Source organism: Oenanthe melanoleuca, chromosome 14 (assembly GCF_029582105.1).
Source record: "Oenanthe melanoleuca isolate GR-GAL-2019-014 chromosome 14, OMel1.0, whole genome shotgun sequence".
NCBI classification, from domain to species: Eukaryota; Metazoa; Chordata; class Aves; order Passeriformes; family Muscicapidae; genus Oenanthe; species Oenanthe melanoleuca.
The window spans coordinates 2,364,826-2,386,451 of record NC_079348.1 but is presented as its reverse complement, the minus strand read 5'-3'; the positions used below and the strand labels follow the sequence as shown (position 1 = coordinate 2,386,451).

At 42.1% G+C, this 21,626-nt stretch overlaps 1 protein-coding gene across 2 annotated transcripts in view; it reads left to right on the top strand.

The window, feature by feature from the left end:
- The first annotated feature begins 11,163 nt into the window (after positions 1-11,163).
- The window catches only part of LMTK2 (lemur tyrosine kinase 2), a 37,527-nt gene continuing 27,064 nt past the window's right edge, over positions 11,164-21,626 (top strand). For both annotated transcript variants that reach the window (XR_008841639.1, XM_056503762.1), the window contains exon 1: positions 11,164-11,472. Coding sequence is in view for 1 of the 2 variants with exons in the window: in XM_056503762.1 (XP_056359737.1) it covers positions 11,319-11,472 (154 nt within the window). In the remaining variant the exon portion in view is untranslated. The remainder of the gene's footprint in view (positions 11,473-21,626) is intronic.

Genomic DNA, 21,626 nt, shown 5'->3' with positions numbered 1-21,626 from the left:
CTCTGTAAATAAACTAAATGGCTATATATGATAACTGTTCCCATGCCAGATGATGAATTAGATTCAAAATTACATACACAAAATGTGTGACCAATTGCATATTTTAATTTGTAATCATCACAAGTGCTTATGCTAATTGCTTGTTGTGCAGTAGCAATAAAATAAAGCATAGCTGGTTTAGTGCTTGCTGTTAATCCATTTTCAGTGTACAACAACTGATTTATTGGTCCACTGAACCAATGAATATTCTTTCTCTATGTGAATGATCCACATATACCTAGAAATCATTAAATGCAAGGTTCCTTCATCATAAGATCAGTAAATCCATAAGTTATTATATACATGCTGTGTTCCAAATGGTGACCTTCATATCTGTCTTATTTAGATTTTTGCCTCTAACAGTGGAGTGCATTGTGTTTTCATTGTACAGCACTAAACCTACTTTCTCTCATATTCTGTAATGTCATGCAGTTCTATACAGCAGCACAAAACTCTGCTTAAGGGAAGAAAACAGCCAGAGCCATCTGGAGAGGCATTGAATTTCTCAGTAGTGGACAAAGTGTGTTCCAGACAAGGACAGGAAAGACAGAGCAGAAAATAAGTTAGAGCACATATGGGAAATTATCCATTGTTGAGCTCTTTGGACATTAAACCAATCTGTGGCAGAGCTCCTGAGTGTTTCTCACTCAGTTTGCTCTACAGGGAGAACTGTGTGCTTTAATTGAGACACCTGCATAAGTGCCACAGCACCAGAGCATACAGAGGTGAGCCTGGGTTCAGGCTGGAACTGGTGCTGTTCACATCTCTCTGGGAGTCATTGACAGGGTCTCCTGCCTTGCAGTGGTCACCTTGATGTTCTAGAGACCTTCCTTTTCATTGTGGTTTAACCCCAGATGGAAACAGCCCCATGCAGCCATTCAGTCACACCTGCCCAGTGGGATGGGGAGAGAATTGAAAAAGTAAAGATGAGGAAACTCATGAGTTAAGATAAAGGCAGTTTAATGGGCAAGAAAAATCCACACACACAAACAAAGCAAAACAAAGAATTCTTTCCCCACTTCCCATGGGCAGTTAGGTTCAGCCATCCCAGGAAAGCAGAGCTCCATCACATGTAACAGTGACTTGGGAAAGCAAATGACCCCATTCTGAAAATCCCTCCTTCTCTATTCTTCCACTAGCTTTAAACACGGAGCATGAAGCCTTGTGGTGTGGGATGTCCCTTGGGTCAGTGGGGCTCAGCTGTCCTGGCTGTGTCCCTTCCTGGCTCCTTGTGCACCCCCATTCTCCTGGCTGCTTTGTGGGGTGAGGAGCAGAAAAGGCATTGACTCTGTGTGAGCTCTGCTCTGCAATAACTAAAGCATCTTGTGTTATCAACATTGCTTCCAGCACAAATGCAAAACACAGCCCATACCAGCTACTGTGGTGAAAATTAACTCTATCCCAGCCAAAGCAGCACACTTCTCCACTTTCTCTCCTGTTAGCACCTCATCTACAAGAAAAGGCTTGTGGTACATGAGACCAGGAACCCTCAGAGTGGATATTTCCTCTGCAGTGGGTCTGCCCCGGCAGGGAATATAGATCAGCATGGAGAATGTTAACAGATGGCTGCCAGGCTCATGTTTGCCAGCTGGAGAAAAGCACAATGCAGCAGGGATGTGTGTCCAAGACCTTTGCCAGTGGTAGGACCAGCCAGTGAAGAGAAAAGCTCTTGTAACTGTCCTGATCTCCAACAACTATAGGCAAATCTAGGCAGAGGAAAAATCAGATATCACACATTGATGTTACTGCTTATGCACAGAAAGCCTTGCAGTATTGTCTTGTACGACAGGAGTATTTAATGTGTAGGAATGTGATGTGACTTGTTTTAATTTGCTTGATAAAAATAACATTTTCTGTACCTATGTTCAGAGAATCACCATTTTGAGACATGTCTTTAAGAAAAATAAATATATCTAGTGGTTTGTGTGGAATGAAGATTGTATTTGGGTCAAATGAAAAAATGGGCTATACTTTGGGGGATAGTTAAGCTATAAAGTTTAACCAATGAAAGGGTAAAAGTGAGGTTCTTGCTTTTACCAGCTCAGCAGTAAGCAGAGCAGGTGCAAGCCATGTTTAATCCATGACCCCTGGGAAATGGTAATGCTAATTTCTGTTGTCTTCCTGTGCCAGATGCCAGGCTCTCCAAATTTCTAATTGAGAGCACTGACTAGAAAGAATGATAAGGCACAACTGAGCACCTGGGTCGCATCAAAATGAGAAAAGCTCTTTAACTGCTGCCTGTTGTAATATCCCACTGTAGACAACACCTGTGGTTTGACTTTATAAATAGATAACCTGAGCTGTGCTCACACAAGGGTAATTCCAAAGCAGCTTGTTAGGCAGTTTTCCAGCAATGTGCTGATGGCATATGCCCATAACCCAAGAGGAAATAATTCTTCATGTTCATATAGTACATTATGACATAAAGTTGTTGGGGGTTTGTTATCTTTAAAATGCCTAGTCTGCTTCTGCATTAAAGGAAGTTCCAAGCATTTTCTAATGTCTTGGAGCAGGTGTGTCACTTGTCATGTTCTAAAAACATTTGTATGGTCAGAATTACTTAGCTCTGGTAGCACACACTTGCAGAGGAATTAAACTTTTGGCAAAGGTGCTGATAACTGTCTTCACATCTAGTTTAATCTCTTATGATGCTTTTTCTCCATTTGCAGTGGTAGTCACTGTACCCCTTGGAGTTCAGAGCACTGAAACATCACACCCCTTTTGTATTGTCTACAGATATGAAAAAGATCCTCTTGTTGAACATACTACTGGTTTTGATTGGCTTTGGACCTTTAGACAAAATTTCCTTCATGTTCAAATAATTTACATTTGAAAATATGAAGAATAAAATGCATTTTTCTGCTACCATTGGTTCCAGGTTACTCAGTGTATAGAGGCTGATTCATATTTAGTTAGCAAATTGTCATCAAACCCCTTTCTACTCTTCAGAAGTCATTTAGATTCTGTCTTGTCTGATATAGCATAAACATCCCACTGAGGTATATTTGTTGGTTTTTACATTGCTTTGGTATCAAAAGAAAACACCAGTTCACTGTGAAGATAAATGCATTTTTCTATCTGGAGCAATTTTTCTTTTCTGGGACTCGAAAATTGTAACTATTGAAATTTAATGAATGAGATTAGACCTTTTCACTTTGGTCAAAGGCTGAAAAGCAGCAAGGAGGTGAACATTTTGAAAAATATATTTTGTTCTCAGGTACTTCATGCTTATATAAGGTGAGCTCATTCTCTGGATTTTCCTAAAACTCACCAGTAAAGATATGAGATGTATTTTTCCATATCCTGGCACACATGAGCAATGTCAATCACCAAAGCAGCTCTACTCCCTTGTAGGATATGGCCAAAACAATATAGTGCAGGATGAAGGACATACAATGCTCCTGTAATCTTGTAACAAGGAGCAGGAAAAAATATCCCACATGGCGAGTTGAGCTCAGTAAATAGTTAATGTTGGAGTTGGAAAACTGGTTACAGGGAGTATGAGCCTTGCTTAAATTCTCAGTATTTTTATCTGTCTGTACTTTATAATCCTACAAGCCAAGCAACTTCATCTGTAAGACTACAAAATGTAAACGATTTTGTAAACTTGTTTCTGTTGAATTAGCTTTATTAAAAAGATAAAGGGATTGTGGGAGATAGAAGGGCTTTGATTCTCAGGTGATCTTTGGACTCTCAGACTGCAAGGATATGGAAAATGAGCTACATATTTCAGGTCTGTTTTTCTAAGTTAATTAGTAAACTTTTAAAATAAGGTACTGTCCTTAAGAGGGCCAAGGTTTTCTAAAATGCATCTGATATTTATTTTTAGTGAGTTGTTCCTTGTTTGTGGCATAAGCTTTGCTTATTAGTTTTTATTGCTTTCTCAGTAATAAATTTTCTCTGAAGCATTTTATACCTCTTTCTCTTCTGATTACCAAATAGTACAGAAATTTATAACCAATGTAAATGGTTCTTGTTCTGAATGTGATCTTTTGAACAAATAATTATCAAAAATAATGAAAATATCAAACATTTTGTTTTCCAGTTTACATATGCAGGATATATTGGTTTTTGGTCCTTCCTCAATTGACGAGACTCTTCCTGATCCTTCTTAAGTTGTCTTGATTCACCCAATTCTCTGTGTAATTGCTCATGTTGAAATGTCAGTGGTCTGGAAGACAACATTCATTAATATAAGGAAGATACATAAGAAAGTATAAACTTTTCAGTACAAGGTGCATCCTTCCCTTGCAGTGCTACAATGAACTGCACCTTCCTCTAAATCTTGGATCCTTGTGCTTTTCTTCCTAGTGTGCACTTCTGCTAAAAACATAGAGAACCAATTCTGTCTGTGTTAACAACTTCCTTACTCTGTTCTTTTATCCTTTTCTGGGTCTGCCTCCAGATCCAAGTGCTTCTTTTAAAAATTCCTTTTGTCAGTATTACAAATTATTTCCAAATTGGGATGAGCCCACTTACACACAGAGGGTCCTTAGCCTGAAGCCTTTGCTTTTGCTTTCACTAAAACTAAGTGTGGAAGCCAGTGAGAGACTGTTGAAAGGGAATGCAAGTGGTCTAAGATAATTTCTGGTTTAATTTTAGAGCACTAGCATAGGATTGGGTTATTATGGATATTTAAAATGAAAGATGAGTGCCAGCATATGTAAAAAAATTGTCCTTTAATCTTCTGTGACTTTCAGCTTGCTCAATGTTAATGAGAACTAGTACTTGTATGAGACTTTTTCTTGATTGTTTTCTATAGTTAGGTATAAAGTGGTATGGAAATGGAAAATACTACCTAATAGACAGGTTGATCAAGAATTCCCTGTTTGTTAGGACTCCAAACAATTTTTGTCCTTCAACAGGTGACACATTCAAGTGATGACATAGAACACTCATCAAAATTCAGTATTATAATTCCTATTTAAAGAGACGTGCAAATAATATTTTTTCTTGTGCTCAAAAGTTTGCCTTCCTTTATTGAGAGGATTTGTGGTAAAGAGATTCCTGCTGTTCAAGAGGTCTAGAAGCACATAATGCTTTTTTGGCATTGTGTAAGCAGAGTTTACACCAGCAAATACTTAATTAAACATGGCTAATTACAGGAGCATTCTGCAGCCTGGAGATGGTTTGTTTCTCAGAGGCATGCCTGGTTCTGTACCTTGTAGGTAGCTTTACTAAACCCTTACACTTAGGCAGAAGTGGTGCTGAACTGTTCCTTTGCAGAAGTGCTGTTGTTGTCACCTACACCTCCAGTGTAAAAACACCCCGAGCCTCACGTGGTGAAATTTGCTTTTTTGAGTGGTCTCAGATAGGACAAGTTCTTGAGAGTTGCTGAGCAGCTTCCACAACTATGGCCTTAATGAAAGTATTGCATGAGGAGAGGCTGAACTGCAACCTCCTTGTTTGATCTCCTGCTTCTTACTTGGTCTGTTTGTGAGAATATTCTTTCTGGTTTGCTTTTTTTTCCCCTTGACACACATACAATGTATATTTAGATCAGGTCTGCAGTAGACATTGATTTGGTTAAATGGTTTCTCACTCTCCTCAGTCCTGCTTTGCTGCATCTGGAGCAAAATTTAATTGTCCACACTGTTTAATTTTTGCTAAAATTAAATAGGAGAGGGTGGAAGGAATTTCTAATGTAGCCGAGAAAGTTTTAAAACAGATTCTTTACACAGAAATCGTAACTTTGCATTTCCTTTTTGTGTTAATGGGAACTAATTAAATTTCCTATACCTGTGGAGGGAACAGACACGTATCATTTCTCTCTTAAAATATTGGTGGAAGTTTCTATAGGAAGTTTTAAGAGATGTATCTTTTACTTCAACATTAGATAGCTGTCAGTGGCATAAAATCCAACTTCAAAATTGGCATGAACTATCAATTTGGATGGCAACATCATCAGAGTAACAGGTGGGGAAAAAAACTTACCCACTTGTGACTATTTTTCTAAACCAGGATGGAATCCTGTTGAGAATAAATTTATACTAATGTTGGCACTTACACTTCTTTGAGGGAGTACTTAAGTTCTCTTTCATAAAACTTAGTTATTTTGACTAATTACATTGATTCCATAGAATGGTTTTGTGGACTAAAGTGAAATGATTTAATTTAATGAATAAAATTGAATAAGACAAATTTACAATTATAATCCATCTTCCTGTCTTAATGCTTACTGAAAGTCTACCTGTTTGAAGCCAAAGTAAGCAGAACCTTCCCAATCAAGCTCATCAAAATCCACTAGGTATTCCTGAGTCAACAGGAATGAAATCTGCACTAAATTTTGCAGGATGTTAGTGGCAGATGCAAATCTAAATATTAAACATTTCCCAAGAAGAATATAATTACTGAATTATTTACAAGGAATGGACGGAAAAAGCGCTGTTTGATCTCTATTTAACACATTTTAAAATTAATGCAAACTGAATTTTCTAGCAGCAATTGAAAATATGTAGTGGCATATATTCCAGAGGTTTGTTTCTCCATGTGGAAGCCTAATCATTGGTGGGAAGAAATCAGAGTTCTGACCTAAACTCATTTTGGAATGACAGATAGATACTAAGAGAAAACAATTGACACATGAGAAAATTTCTTTTACTGATTGTTTGAATGCGGTTTTCTTCAGCCAGTTTTCCTTAAAATGTGAAATTCTGGATGCTGGACTTTGAAATGGAGAAAAAAGCCTCCAGTTATAGAAAAACATGATCAGGTCACTGATGATTGAAGGTGGAGGTTAAAACCTGTGATATTTATTTTGTCTCTGTCAGGTGGGGAGGCAAATCACTTTGTTAAATACAAAAAGACAACACTGACAGGGAAAGAAAGGTTATATTTGGAAATATGAGAGATTATTCTTTTGGGGGGAGGGAAAACAGAGTGTATGTCTCAACATTCATAAACAGAGAAGCCAGTCTTCGTGCTTATAACAGTGATGTGGAATAAAGAGCTGGGTCCTGTGATCAGCTTGGTTCCTGTGCTCAGTGATGCTGCTTTGTAGTAAATGAATTGTGAATATTTTGGGGCTTTATTCACAGTTACATTGAGGACCTTTAACAACCCTCTGGCAACTTGCTCATCCTGCTAGACAAATATTCCTTCTGCACCAATAATTTTATCAAAAATATTGAAGTAAACCAACTGAAAATAAAACTATCAACATCCTTTAGATGATCCAATTATCTGTCTCTAAAAAAAGGTTTTAACACCTCCCATGCAGAACAGCAGCTTCAGAAATTTGGTCATGATAACAGTGCATAATCAAGAAACACGAGGCTGTGATACGTGGTAACACGTCCCATTTTGTGTAGAGTTTTAAGTAAATATATTTTCTTTTTAAGTACTTTTCAGATTACTCGCTATTATGTCGCTCATCCCATTAGTCTTGTGTAGTTACCACAGATGTTTAATTGCAGAAATTGTAAATGGGTGAATCTAGCATTCCTGAGGATGGAGATAGGAGATGAGGCTTTGGATTTTTTTTTTTATGTTCATGATGTATTTGAAGATAGGGAGTAAACTGTGAGTAATACAGAGAACAAAGGATTGTAAGGTTTGGTTATTTAGCTTCTACCAGTGACTAATTCACAGCAAACCTTAAGTGTCCTATCATTATAGAATAGTGCTCTAACAAGTCTTTGTAATGATATGATGCCATAATGTCCCAGATGATATTACAACAAGATGTTTTATCAGAAAATTACATCAATGACAGGCCCAGCATTCAATTATGATAGGGTGGGTTGGGAAATCAAGCAGCCTGCTGTGCTGAGATGCAATGAATTGCTTTCAGCAGTGAAATGAGAACACCCTTGCATTGCAGACCTGCTGGAAGGCTACAAAGGAAGGTTTAATGTCTGTAGCTGCAATCGATCTCAACATTTTTTCTGTGTGGGATTTGCACGAGGTCAGTGACAGAGCTCAGAAGTACCTCAGAGCCAGGGCACTGCGGGGATCAGGACACCAGATCTGCCCATGTCACACCACAGAACCACAGTGTTATTTGAATAACCATCATTACACAGCGTGGCTCTAACGTCAGCCAGAAGGAGCCACTCTCATGTCCAGGGGACCCAGCTCTGATGTCCATGCTCATGGGAGGGAGATGGGATAGAGTGAAGGATAAAGGACTAACCTTGATGTTTCCACTGGATATTTACAGTATGTACAGAAAAACATCTAGTTTTGTCATCACCAGCCTCAGTATTACAACAGCAAAGAGCTATTTAAATGGAGATAATGGCTGTTTGCACAAGAAAAAAAATTATGCCATACATATTATATATAACACATCAATAATTTTAAAGGGAAGGGATCACATTTTGCCTCCCACCCATGAAATCCACAGACAGCCAGACAAACTGGGACTACTTTAATTATAAACAGCATAATGAATTAGTAATAATTTACTAAAGCCACAAAAGAGAAGATTGTATTCAATTTTATTATTCAAGTAAAATATTTCCTTTGGAAGGAACACTAATTAGAACATTTCAAAAAATATGGGTCATTTGGTAACACAATTAGTGTCTTCAACCAGACAGAGGATAGCAGACTGGGGTTAGACACACACTTTGTATGAGTAGTTTGATTCAAGTATATCCCCATAGCAGAAAAATTCAGAGAGACAGGGGAGATTTAGGTTTATGTTTTGTCTTCCTGGACACTATGTTCCAAATACTACTCTGAACACAAAAATTTCCTTTCATGTATTCCCAGGGGTGCACTCATCATACATTTCTTTGGACAATCTGTGCTCCCAAAGTCATTATATAATATGTCGACATAATTAGCCTTTTTGTTAAATTATTTGGAAAACGGAAATTTAATTTGTCAGTCATACAGTATTTCCCTGTTTCCTCACTGCAGAGAGCCCCTGATTCCTTAGGATTAACACTTCCATTTATGCTGCTTAGAGCTGACACCTCATTTTCATGTACTCAAAGTTCAGCAAAATCACAGACCTAAACGAGAATAATCTTTATTTCTAAATCCTGCTGGTATCAATAATTTAACAAGGTCACTTCCAGCCTTGGAAAGCGCTCGGGCTGCAGAGGGAGGGTGGTGTGCCCGTCCCAGGGTCTGACCGGGGGCTCATCGCACTCTGCAAAGCAGCAGGAATAGGGGATGGCCGGGGCTCTGTGATCCCCAGGGCCGATCCCAAGGAACAGCCGTGGCTCTGTGATCCCCAGGGCCGATCCCAAGGAACAGCCGGGGCTCTGTGATCCCACAGGACCGATCCCAAGGAACAGCCGGAGCTCTGTGATCCCGGGGCTCTGTGATCCCACAGGGCCGACCCCAAGGAACAGCCGGGGCTCTGTGATCCCGGGGCTCTGTGATCCCCAGGGCGGATCCCAAGGAACAGCCGGGGCTCTGTGATCCCCACGGCCGATCCCAAGGAACAGCCGGGGCTCTGTGATCCCACAGGGCCGATCCCAAGGAACAGCCGGGGCTCTGTGATCCCGGGGCTCTGTGATCCCCAGGGCCGATCCCAAGGAACAGCCGTGGCTCTGTGATCCCCAGGGCCGATCCCAAGGAACAGCCGGGGCTCTGTGATCCCACAGGACCGATCCCAAGGAACAGCCGGAGCTCTGTGATCCCGGGGCTCTGTGATCCCACAGGGCCGACCCCAAGGAACAGCCGGGGCTCTGTGATCCCGGGGCTCTGTGATCCCCAGGGCGGATCCCAAGGAACAGCCGGGGCTCTGTGATCCCCACGGCCGATCCCAAGGAACAGCCGGGGCTCTGTGATCCCACAGGGCCGATCCCAAGGAACAGCCGGGGCTCTGTGATCCCGGGGCTCTGTGATCCCCAGGGCCGATCCCAAGGAACAGCCGGGGCTCTGTGATCCCCACGGCCGATCCCAAGGAACAGCCGGGGCTCTGTGATCCCACAGGGCCGATCCCAAGGAACAGCCGGGGCTCTGTGATCCCGGGGCTCTGTGATCCCCAGGGCCGATCCCAAGGAACAGCCGGGGCTCTGTGATCCCGCGGCTCTGTGATCCCACAGGGCCGATCCCAAGGAACAGCCGGGGCTCTGTGATCCCCAGGGCCGATCCCAAGGAACAGCCGCGGCTCTGTGATCCCGGGGCTCTGTGATCCCACAGGACCGATCCCAAGGAACAGCCGGGGCTCTGTGATCCCGGGGCTCTGTGATCCCACAGGACCGATCCCAAGGAACAGCCGGGGCTCTGTGATCCCGGGGCTCTGTGATCCCCAGGGCGGATCCCAAGGAACAGCCGGGGCTCTGTGATCCCGGGGCTCTGTGATCCCCAGGGCGGATCCCGAGGAACAGCCGGGGCTCTGTGATCCCCAGGGCGGATCCCGAGGAACAGCCGGGGCTCTGTGATCCCACAGGACCGATCCCAAGGAACAGCCGGGGCTCTGTGATCCCGGGGCTCTGTGATCCCACAGGGCCGACCCCAAGGAACAGCCGTGGCTCTGTGATCCCGGGGCTCTGTGATCCCCAGGGCCGATCCCAAGGAACAGCCGGGGCTCTGTGATCCCCAGGGCCGATCCCAAGGAACAGCCGGGGCTCTGTGATCCCCAGGGCCGATCCCAAGGAACAGCCGTGGCTCTGTGATCCCGGGGCTCTGTGATCCCCAGGGCCGATCCCAAGGAACAGCCGGGGCTCTGTGGTCCCAGGGCTCTGTGATCCCCAGGGCGGATCCCGAGGAACAGCCGGGGCTCTGTGGTCCCCGGACGGGCCGGTCCCGGCGCAGCTCAGAGGAAGCTCCACGCCCGCACCGGCCCTTAGTGGACACTAAACCGCCAGGGGGCGCTGCTCCCCCCGAGCGCTCGATCCTTGCGCGCGGGCCCGGCCAAGCCCCGCCCCCGCCACCAGCCGGTTGGTGGGAGGAGCCGTCAATCCGATCGACTTCCCGCCCCTCCAACCGTTCGGAGCGCGGCTTGATTGGCAACCGCGCGCCGCTGCTCTCGCTCCGAGCCTTCCCTCGCCCTCGCTTTCCCTCTGCGGCACGATTGGCTGACACAGCTGTCAATCACGGATTAGCCCCATCCCAACCAGTGGGGCCGCCTCCTGGGCGCGGGGCGCGGTTTGATTGGCGCACCGGGCTGTCAATCAGCGGCGCTCCCCGCCCCGTCGCGGTCAGGTAGTCCGGAAGATGGCGGCGGCGGGGGCCGGCGGGGCTCTGTGAGAGGAACGGCGGCGGCGCCGATGCCGCGGAGCCGGAGGGCGGCGGCTGCCGCGGGGGCTCCCCGGAGTCGCTGAGAACCTCGAGCCCCTCGTTCGGCGCCGGGCCTCGGTCCGGGAGCGGACGGCATGCGGCAGCGCGGGGGGCTCGGCGGGAGCGCCGGGCGGCGGGGGGGCGGCGGCCCGCGGCTCCTCGGCCCGCGACACCTGCTCGGGCTCGTACTTCTGCTGTGGCCGCTCGCGGGGAGCGGCGAGGCGGCTCCGCTGCCGCCAGCAGGTGCAGGTGAGCGCGGGGAAGCGGCGCTGGGGGTGCGGCTCCGCGGCGGGGCCCGCGAGCGGCGGCACTGCGGGTTTCCGAGCCCCGTCCCTCCCCCGTGCTGCGGGCAGCGCTCCGCCGAAGCGTCGGGAAGGGCACGGCGGGCGGCTGGGGCTCCCCGGCTGTAGGTCACGGCTCTGCCGGTGCCATGAGCGATATCCTGCTGCGGATCACTCGCAGCCCTGGCGCTGACCTACGTGCTCCTTCTGTCCGTGTGGTTACCGCAGACCTTCTTCCTATAGCGCTGCTGTTTTCGCCTGTTCAGAGCTCGGCAGCATTTTTCTTTTTCTGATTTTGCCCGTGAATCACCGGGACTCCCGTTCCTGGGTGGAGGCTCTTCAGGGCAGACGGCGCTTCCCTGTTTTCCGGTCAGATTAGTCGGATTCTACCCCCCCGCCCCCCCGGGCCGGGCTCTCTAAATAGTCATGTAGTTCACATTTATTTCTTTCCTATGTTCGGTAACGCTAAGTTCCTTCGATAACCCTGCTTATTTTCCTGTTTGTCTTAAAAGCACAAACTAGACAATATGTCCTCGCGGTCATGGGAGTGACTGATCAGAGGTTTATTAGGACTCACAGGTACAACTATGCCTTTGATTCATTTGTATTGTTGCCGTTTCATTGGGACTTTCAAACGTAACATTGTGTTTGAGATTGAATTTTGTTAGGGTTGGGTGGTTGGAATGTGTGCTGAGATTCCTTTCTAGCCTTGAGGAGTTGTACAGCTTAAGTAGACAAGATGTTGAGGGAGGAGCAGGAGCAGTGGGGAGGGAAAGATATGCAGCACAAAGATGAGGTAATTGGCTGCTCTTGCACACGAAGTATCAAAACTGGGAGTGGAACCCATACTTCCTTTATTTTCAGACCTGTATCTCTTTCCCAGTTTTTCCTTCCTAGAACATTTATGAATTGTTCATAAGTCACTCCCTCCATCAGCCTGCTTTGAGGTCCTTCATACTTCCTATAAACTTCTGAAATTCTATATTTTTAACAGACTGAATCAGGTGTGCCAACTGCAGTACTGCTAAGAGAAATATTCATGATGTTGTGGTATTGGGCTCATACAACATGGATGAGGTATTGTAATTTTATACGTAGGTTTTCATTATATTTAGCCAAAGTATATATACATGGGGTTTTATCTCAAGTTTAGCCAACTTTCCAGATGCTGTCATGGGAATCCCAGTGAACTCCAGGCAATGAAGCTGTTGCTATCTCCTGTGCCTTTGCCCATGTAGGAGACAATGCATTTGGATTACTTTATTGATGGATATTTAGTATTGAAACTTTAGGGCCTCATTAGGAACTTTTTTCAGTTTCACTGGCATCACTTTTGCCGGGAGGACTTCCTCCTGACTGAAATAACATGTGCCTGATGGGTTTGAGTGCAGCAGGTTCTTAGGCTGCAACATGTCCTGCATCATCACCTGTATGAGCAGCAAGAACCAGGGGGAAGCTACAAGGGCTTTGCTTTTTTTTCCCTTCCTTTGAGTATCTTCCCAGTGGATAACAATGAGTCTGGTTCAGCTTGAACCTTCTCTGTCATTCTAGGCAGGTTTTATAACCTGTCTGAAGACAAACCTCTGATGTTATTTTGCAGGGTTGAGTCATGGGTTGTATTTAAAAAAAATTCAGCCATATTGTGAATGTCCCTCTTGTGTCCTGTGACAGGTTGCTTTGATTTCCGGTGGTGGGCTCCATTCTGGACCTTAACAATTTTTGCAGTTGACTGTAACACTTGGTCTGATACATATGGCTTGAAACCTTGAGAAGAATTTAATGGGCTTTTCACAGAGTGATCAGTAACTGATTTCAAAATTACTTTAGAATCCCACAATTCTTCACCTAGCAAGAATGGTTGCTACCTTGATAATAGAGACACATTTTTATATGTGTTGCTTGTAATAGGAAAGATGGGATCCACAAAAAAGGAGGAAAGCACCTGTAGTTATTGTAAGGAATTTTATAGACTATTTCATGGAGTATACCTATAATAAATTAACTTCTCCTTTGGGGAGGAAGCTGAAATGCTGAAAGTGGTAATGGGCAGGTTCTAGCAAGACTAGATTGGATTTGTTGTGCAAAAATGCTTCAATTTGGGGAGGTTTGCCAGGCTGAATGGCTGGGGAGCTGTCAGGTTCTCAGGGCCCTGATTGAAAGGAATGATGCTGCTCTTTTCAAGTGTGGCTTCAGAGTGCTTGCAGATGAAGGTATGCATTGATGAGGTGTTCTATATTTGTCTTGCATTTTTGATGTTGTATTTCTAAACTAATTTAATACGTTTTTTATCCAACAATAAGGAGAGGAGGTAAATGAAATGGAACTGTTTCCCTGGTAAGGTTCATAGCAATTATTATGGGAAATATGAAAAACAATCTGTTGAAGATGCTACTGCCTAAAAATACTTAAACCAACTTAGATTTAATTTATTCTGCAAGTGCAAAAGAAGGATACTGATATGTACTGTAGTACTTCTGAATTTAGGTTTTGACTTTATACTGGAGTTAAGAGCTGGGGCAGTTGTGCTGGAAAGGAGTTTCTAGACTGAAGTGTTGAAGTTGTCTTGAGCCTGCAGAGAATTGGTGATTTTCCCCAAGTGCATCAGCCTGCCGTGACTCCCACTACCAGCTGTGTGGCTGAAGGAAGGACATTTGGGCATTGCTTTTCTGCAGCAGTGTTTAGCAGCCAAGCAGTGCATCACAAACTGCTATGGCTGCTTTACTGTGCTAAAGCTTTACATGTACATCCAGGCTCTCAGTTCTGACTTGGATTTCCATACTTGACCTTAATTCCAATGAACATCTGAATCAAATGTGTGTAACATCAGACAAAGTGTTTTCATCATCTTTGTGCTCTATGAAGTCTTTGCAAATACGAAGGAGAGAGACTCAAAAATACTCTTATTATCCTGTAAACCTTAAATAGGTGGTAGCATTTTTAGCAGGTGTGTTCAGTTTCACACTTGTGATGACTGCACAGTTGAAGTGAGGCAGCTGGACTTGGTGCCTGCATGATTGCTTTTTGAGAACCTTGGCCTTGCAGCTGAGTGGCTCAGTTGGGTGTCAGTGGCATGGAGTCCCTGCTGAAGGTCTTGGTCATGTAGGATCCAGGAAGAGATGATTAGAAGCTGGTATGTAGTATCCAGAGATGTTCATGTGGAGTCAGCTGGCCTCAGATGGCAGGTTAAAACTTTGAGATTAGGTCACTTTTTTTTTTTTTTTGTGTTAAGATGAGCTCTGCTTTTGGATTGCTTTGGCTTGATGTTTTACTTGGACTTCTGTCAGACTGGGGCCAAATTGCAGTTGTGGCCTGTGGTTTGGTGCACTGTAAAATGTCAGTGACTCTTGCATATAATAAGAAAAGCTATTTTCTGAGTGTATGCAAGTTAGCAACTCAGATCACTGGAAGTTAAAAAAAAATCTTGCTTTTGCAGTGGGAATTTTAATTGTGGTATGTGTCTTTCATGGGAGTGATCTATCCTTCCTCTGCTTTCAAGCACTAAACTTGTGTACTTCTCCTTTTTCTAGCTTCTGTCCCAGGTACTTAATAATCATAGAACTAGAGCTGGAAATGTGTCTTTTATATTTTGTTTCTATCTGTGATTTTGATTCTGAGGTAAGAAGCCAGCCCTGACTTTGCCTGCAGGGATGTTCCACTCAAAGCTTTGTTCACAGGCTTGGTTTGGTTTCTCTGCCTGTGGCTGTAAAGTGTTTGGACTTTGTTACAACTAAAGGAGTCCTCATAGGATGAGGTCACTTTGTGAAGTAATTTCTCATGTCTTGAATGCTTGTGTGTATTTAATAATTCCTTCCTCAGGTATCATTGCAGCATATTAAGATAGCACTAATCAGAGAGTGTTATAAGGTATGTTGTCACAGCCCTTGGCATTGGTTTGAAAGGGCCCATTGCTGGGTGCTTGTTGTGCCCCTGTAAAAAAAAAAAAACCAAACCCAAAAAACCAATTTTGTGAGATCCAACATTCTGGATAGGTAAATATGATTGGGAGTAATTTTCTAGGTACTTGCTGTAGTCTGGTTTCAGTCACTATTCACACATGGTTTATCTGCGTGGGATGAAGGGACCTCAGGCAGTGTAATGCCAGAGCTGCAAAAATCACAGTTCTGTTTCAGTACTAACACTGCAGTTCTGCAGCAGAAGGACAGCACATGGAGTACTAGAGTGTTCCTTGGGTTTTATTTTGGGTCTGCCTTTTTTGTTTGGTCTGGGCTTTTAGTGTCTGGAGCTTGATACAGTTCTGGATACAGTTTGCAAAAGCTTCGGTGCTTTTGTTGTTCTGTATGAGCTCTTTGTTTTTATTGTACTGCTGTTGTGAAAGGTCTTGAGCAATGTCTAGATACTAAAAATATTTTGTCAATTTTTATTAGCAGAAATGTACAAAATGTGTCAGGATAGCCCTTCCAGTCTGCCTTGAGCAGTGTCTATAGCAAGGTGTTGTGCCATATATAGCTTAGGCAAGGTAGGGGTGGGAAGCACATTGTCAGTGAATTGTCTTCTGCTGATTTTCAGTAGGAAGTGCTGTACAAAGTAATGCCTTGTCCAACACTGCTGCACTTACAAGAGTTTCCTTCCTGGTAAGAAAACATCACTGTAGTGATTTAACAGTGACATGACTCTTTTGGGACTACCACTGCACCCTGAGATTCTTTGGTATGAAAAATGTGTAGAAAATAGTAACAGTAGATTTTTTTAGTGCTGACTTAAGCTTTCAACCTGTAGACTAGATCCAGTTCTCCAAAAGCAGTCACTGACTCGATGGCCTATTCTTCCCAGGGATACTTTAGCTATGAATAGGGATGAGAAAGAGATCTAATAAGCTCTGTTTACAAAATGCTGCTACTTCCTTTCTTTTCTTTACCTGCTTTACTTAACCAAGCTGTACATTGGAGTTGGAAAGGCATCTACAATAAAATCAAGATTTCAGAAAATCCCATCACATGAACTTTGCATTTATGGATTTCTTTCCTGTGAACTGGAATTAGTCTCTTCAAAGGCATTGTGTCTTAATGGCTTGTGTTGCTATCAAATGGTAGAAGAAAGAGATACTGTTGGTTTGGTTTCCATACTGCAGATAATGCTTTTCTGGTGGTTGGAGATACCATAATGTGTGATCATCTCATGCCACTTTGAATTATTGTGGTCAATCCTGTGTTTAAAAAACCAAAAAAAAAACCAAACTGTAACTCCTGTGCCTCACTGTTGGAGAAATGGTATAGCAGATGAAAAAAAAAAAAAAGTACTTGAGCAGGAAATAATTGTCAAAACCCACATCTAGCAGTACAGAATAAAGTATGCTCAGCAGAATTTTGAGTGTATGTACATGTATGCACACACATGCAATTAAGAGTCAGTGATACATTTTCAAGATGATAATGTTACCCAGATTTTCCAGAAACACTGCCATGAAGGCATAAGGCACATAATTATTTAACATGGATATTTTTTACCTTGTCTTAAGATGCCTTTGTGCAAACATGAGATTCTAGCACTGAAACTTCAAACAAATCTCACTCTGTAAACACTTGAAGTACCAGCCTATATTTAGTCCTTATTAAAATTGAGCAGTATGCTGTTATGTGAGTAATTCTCTGACATTACTGGGAAGACTCGTAGGATAATAGAATAAGGTCAGTAATGTAAAACTAATCCCAGCTCAGAGTTTTGCTGTTGCTAACTGTTCAGCCAATATGCAGGCCAGGACAAGTGCTCAGAAAGCAGGATCAGAGCAGTGTTGAGCTGAGATGCTGTGCTCTGGGAGAGTCCAGCATTGCCCTGGATATTCTTGCCTTAGGATACACAACCTGTGCTACCCTAACACACAAAGTGGATTTAAGCACATGGAGAAACTCATTTGAAGCAGGTTGTAAAAGCGTTTAGGGGGAACATGGGATAAAGTAATTTGAAAAAATGTTGGCTTGTACTGCTGGATAGGCTCCTGTTCTTTTTAAGGACAAACGGGAGGACAGAGATAATTTGCCAAAAATTGTTGATGTAGAGTTACACATCTAGTTGTGATATGAAGTCACTAAGATTTCTTCTTCAAAATATTGTAACTTATTGCATAGGAAGGTGATATTTCAAAGCAAAGGGATGGCTGGAATTTGTAGTGTCTCTCACACTAAAATTCTCTGCATTTTATTTTAAAAAGAATGTCTGAAATGCAAATAACACTCCTGCAAAACTTCTGTGTGTGTGTATTGTATCTCAGTTGAAGGTTGATGATTTTTATGCCCTTTTAATGTGGCATTTTAAAGCCCATTGTGATAAAGCATTGTGCAACTAAATAATGGTACTGCATCTATTTCTTCTGAACTTCATCTTGAAAATGATGGTTTTTTTTGGCTCAGTTGTTAAATGGAGCAGAGCAGAATAAAATTGAGATTACAGGAATGTGGTAACGAATGGAATGTGCTTGAATTTGGTTGGGGTTTTTTGTTGTGAAATGGAGGAGTTGCAGTGTCTGTTGTGCTTTACCTTGTTATACAAATCAGATGTGCCTAAAATAATTTTGAATAGAGGTTTGGCTTAGTATTCTTCCTGTTACCTGCAGACCACCTGAATTTGTAGGCCTGGTTATGTCTGTATGGTTTTGTGCTTATTAGTAGCAAACCTCTGAAGATTTCAGGGAGTAAATAAATGCAGGAGAAACTCTTTATGAGGGAAAGATAATGACCTGAATATGACTTGTGAAGAACTGGGTAGGAGTCGATAGCACTTTCCCACTTAATTGCTGGCATGGAAGAGAATGACAGCATTATTTAGGAAAGTTGGGATAGCTTTTAAGATCATATTTGTCAAAACCACTATAATTAGGGTGATATTTTAAATGTGGTTGCTTTAATATTCGTTAAAAGCAGTGTAAGTAAACTGACAAAGTTTATGAAAGATGCCCTGGGTATAGGGAACAAAATTAGATTTGGTCATTCATTAGTATTTTAAAGCTCCACTGTTCTGACTTGGTGTCATAAAGTAGCATCTTAGTTCATGATCATATAATTTGAGTGTGTCCAAGAGACAGTTTAAGTGATTGCTGTCATGCTAGATTTGTGCTGGAAATAGTTATAGCTATTAGTGCCAGTTATATAGCTGCTCTTGAAAGGAAATGGGCTCTTGCTTATGCAGTGGGACTGTTGTTGCATAGCAACTACTGTGCTGAAAGCTTAAAATCAGATGCTCCCTTGAAGTTCACTGTGCCCTAATAATGCTTAATTTATCTATGCCTTACGATGCCTTTATCACAGTAGTGAATGTCTTTTATGAGTGCACTCGGTAATGTCTGGAATATAATTTACTTTTCTTTTTCCCTGAGCTTAGATCTGTGTGGTATCATGCATGTTTTAGCCCAGTTTTCTGAAGGTGGAAACCTTAATAATGTGATTGCTCACATTGAACCACAGTCAAGAGTTCAAACAGCCTGGGCTTTCATAATCTGTAGAAGGAGGCAGTAGAGGAAAGGCAAGCCCAGCATCCCTCATGTATAGGTAGCTAAACCTGGTCCTGTGTTGTCCTGAGTGGAGGCTGTTGCTTGACAGGTAAACATAGATGGAATATTTGGCTAGTTGGCATGCTCATTACTTGTAATTAATGATAGCAAAGATGCCACAGGTGGATGACATGAGGATATTTGAGGGTATCGTGGGCATACTGGGAAATGGGATAGAGAAGGGAAACAGTCGTAGTGATAAATAACTTGTTTGCTTAGTGTTGCATTTAGTGGTTGGAGAACTGTCTTAGGAAGAAAGGAGATTTAAAAGAAACTTTGGAAGGTATAGGGAATGCTGGCTTATAGAAGTTGCTTTGAAATATGCTTTGTATAAAAATAACATTTTCCAGCCCTTGAAACATTGCAGTAAATACTGAGGTGTGTGTTCTCAGGTCTGAACTTGATCCTGAGAATGCCGATGCAGTTCATCATCCTTCTTTACTCATGAGCCTGTTCGTGTACTTGCCTGTGTACAGCCTTTGACTTCACATGTGCTGTGCTCAAATTTAGGCTTTAGTGAAGAACTTGCTTGGGAAATGGCATCTTCAGAGGTACTGAGGAATCTGCTTCAGTAGTTGCTAATTAAATATCTGCCTCAGCCTGGGCTTTGAATTTTTTATGATACCGTGTACTTCAAAAAAGTGGGTAAATAGCATAGATGTATTTAATCCAGTGATGCTCTGGAAGAATACCTGATTTTCTGTGCTGATAATTTAGGACCATCTAGATGCCGTTTTGGGATGGAAGATGTCCTAGCACAGAGCTTTGTACAGCATTATGTTGTGTTAACCTTGCAGTAACACATAGAGTGACGCAGCTGCACTTCATCTCCTGCTTATTTTAATACAGGACTGATATAATCCAGGCCTCTTCCTCTGCCTTAAGTAGTTTGGATATACCAAAGCAAAGTAGCCTAGACTGTTTGTATTAGCTGACAGGAAGCCTTTTACTGTTGGCATCTTAGAGAGAGTATTTTTTAATCTGTTTGGCAGTTCCTTTCCTAAAGAACAGATTCTGGGTAGATATTAAGATGCCTTAGGTTGTTACTGCATAGGGTTACAGTAAATATGCAGAGTTTTAAGCTGATATGCTGAGTGAATCTATTAACTTCTCCAGAATCTGTGATATTAAGAATCTTAATTTCTGCAATAATTCTGAAATTCTGTTTATTGGATTTTATCCAGGTTTATATTAAAACTATTTCGATTTACAATATTTTTTTTTTAATAGGTTTTTTTTAATTTAGGAATATTCTGGTGTGATGACTTTATAAAATGGTCCTCTTCATTAATTAGAATGGATTTCTTGCTGGTTGCTTTTTTCAATCAGGACCATAAAATAAACAACTGTAATTCCTTCATACTTCTACAATTTGCAAACAAAAGAGTGAGTTAAACATCTTCTAGTTCCAAGTCATTTTGCTAAGCTCCAGTGAATTAATCATTGGATGGAAATAGTTGAAAAATGCAAACAAGGTTTTACTGCAGCAGATTTTCAGCACTTTGTCACAAAGACCAGTTCCAATACTTAATCAGTAACTTCTGTCACTGAATATGTATTCATGCAAGCTATTAAAATAGTTTTACTTACAGTACATTTTTAGCCAAATTACAGGTTGCCATAATTTCATACTTAATTTTACATTCATTTTTTAAAAAAACGTGCAAATTAAAAATATTACTTATTAATTACTATATAAGAAACTTCAAAGTTTATCCAAACAGAGATGAATTCTGTAGTTCTTAGTAAGTGTTTCTTACTTGTGTGAGTCATCTGGAATGCTGTTCTGTAACTGTTGCAGAAACTTGCCCAGGGTAATTGGCATTTTTCTTGAATTAAAGCTTCTGTTCATAATTTTCTATGTGAAAATTGCCTCTTGCTTTTGGAAGTGTAGATGACTCCTATCTTAACAGACCATTAATGATTAGCTGCCTTTTCAAGGGTGATCTTTGCTTTAAAAAAAAAAATAAATCATTACTTTCTCCAGTTAATTGCTGCTCATTAACATGGTTTCATTTCTAGGGAATTATAAAAGGTTTTAAAGGTTAGGAAGTAACATAATGAACAGCAGCAATATTTTTCTTTTTTGTGTTCTTTCCAGGACACTTTTTAGTAAAGCTACCTTTTGTTATTTGGTTTCAGTTAGTTCAAAGGAATTTCTTATATTTTATCTACAGCTGTATTACCTGTGTGTTTGTTACAGTAATTTAGCTAATTAATGACTTCACAGAATGTTTATATTTGCAGTTCAGGTAATTTTCAGTTTCCTAAGTAAGGGTACTGAACATCTAGGGGAAGTAAACACAAGTCAGCTGTTCTCTTCTCCTTTTTTCTTGTTGATGCTTAGAAATGGAAAAATATCTGTTGTGTTATGTAGAAGACTTAATTTAAATGAATATAAATTGTTCTATTGAGAGCCCTCTTCAGAGGTACTTTGTTCTCTTCAGAATTATGACCAAAAGCTGGTGAGTGGCCTCACATTGTTGTTGATCTGTGTTTGAACAATGCTCAATATCTGCAGTGAAGTATTCCCAGTCCCTAATGAGGTTAGAATGCCAAAGCTATTGTGGAAGTTAGAAACAGAATCACTCGTTTGAAAACCTTCCATTTTTGCTAACTTT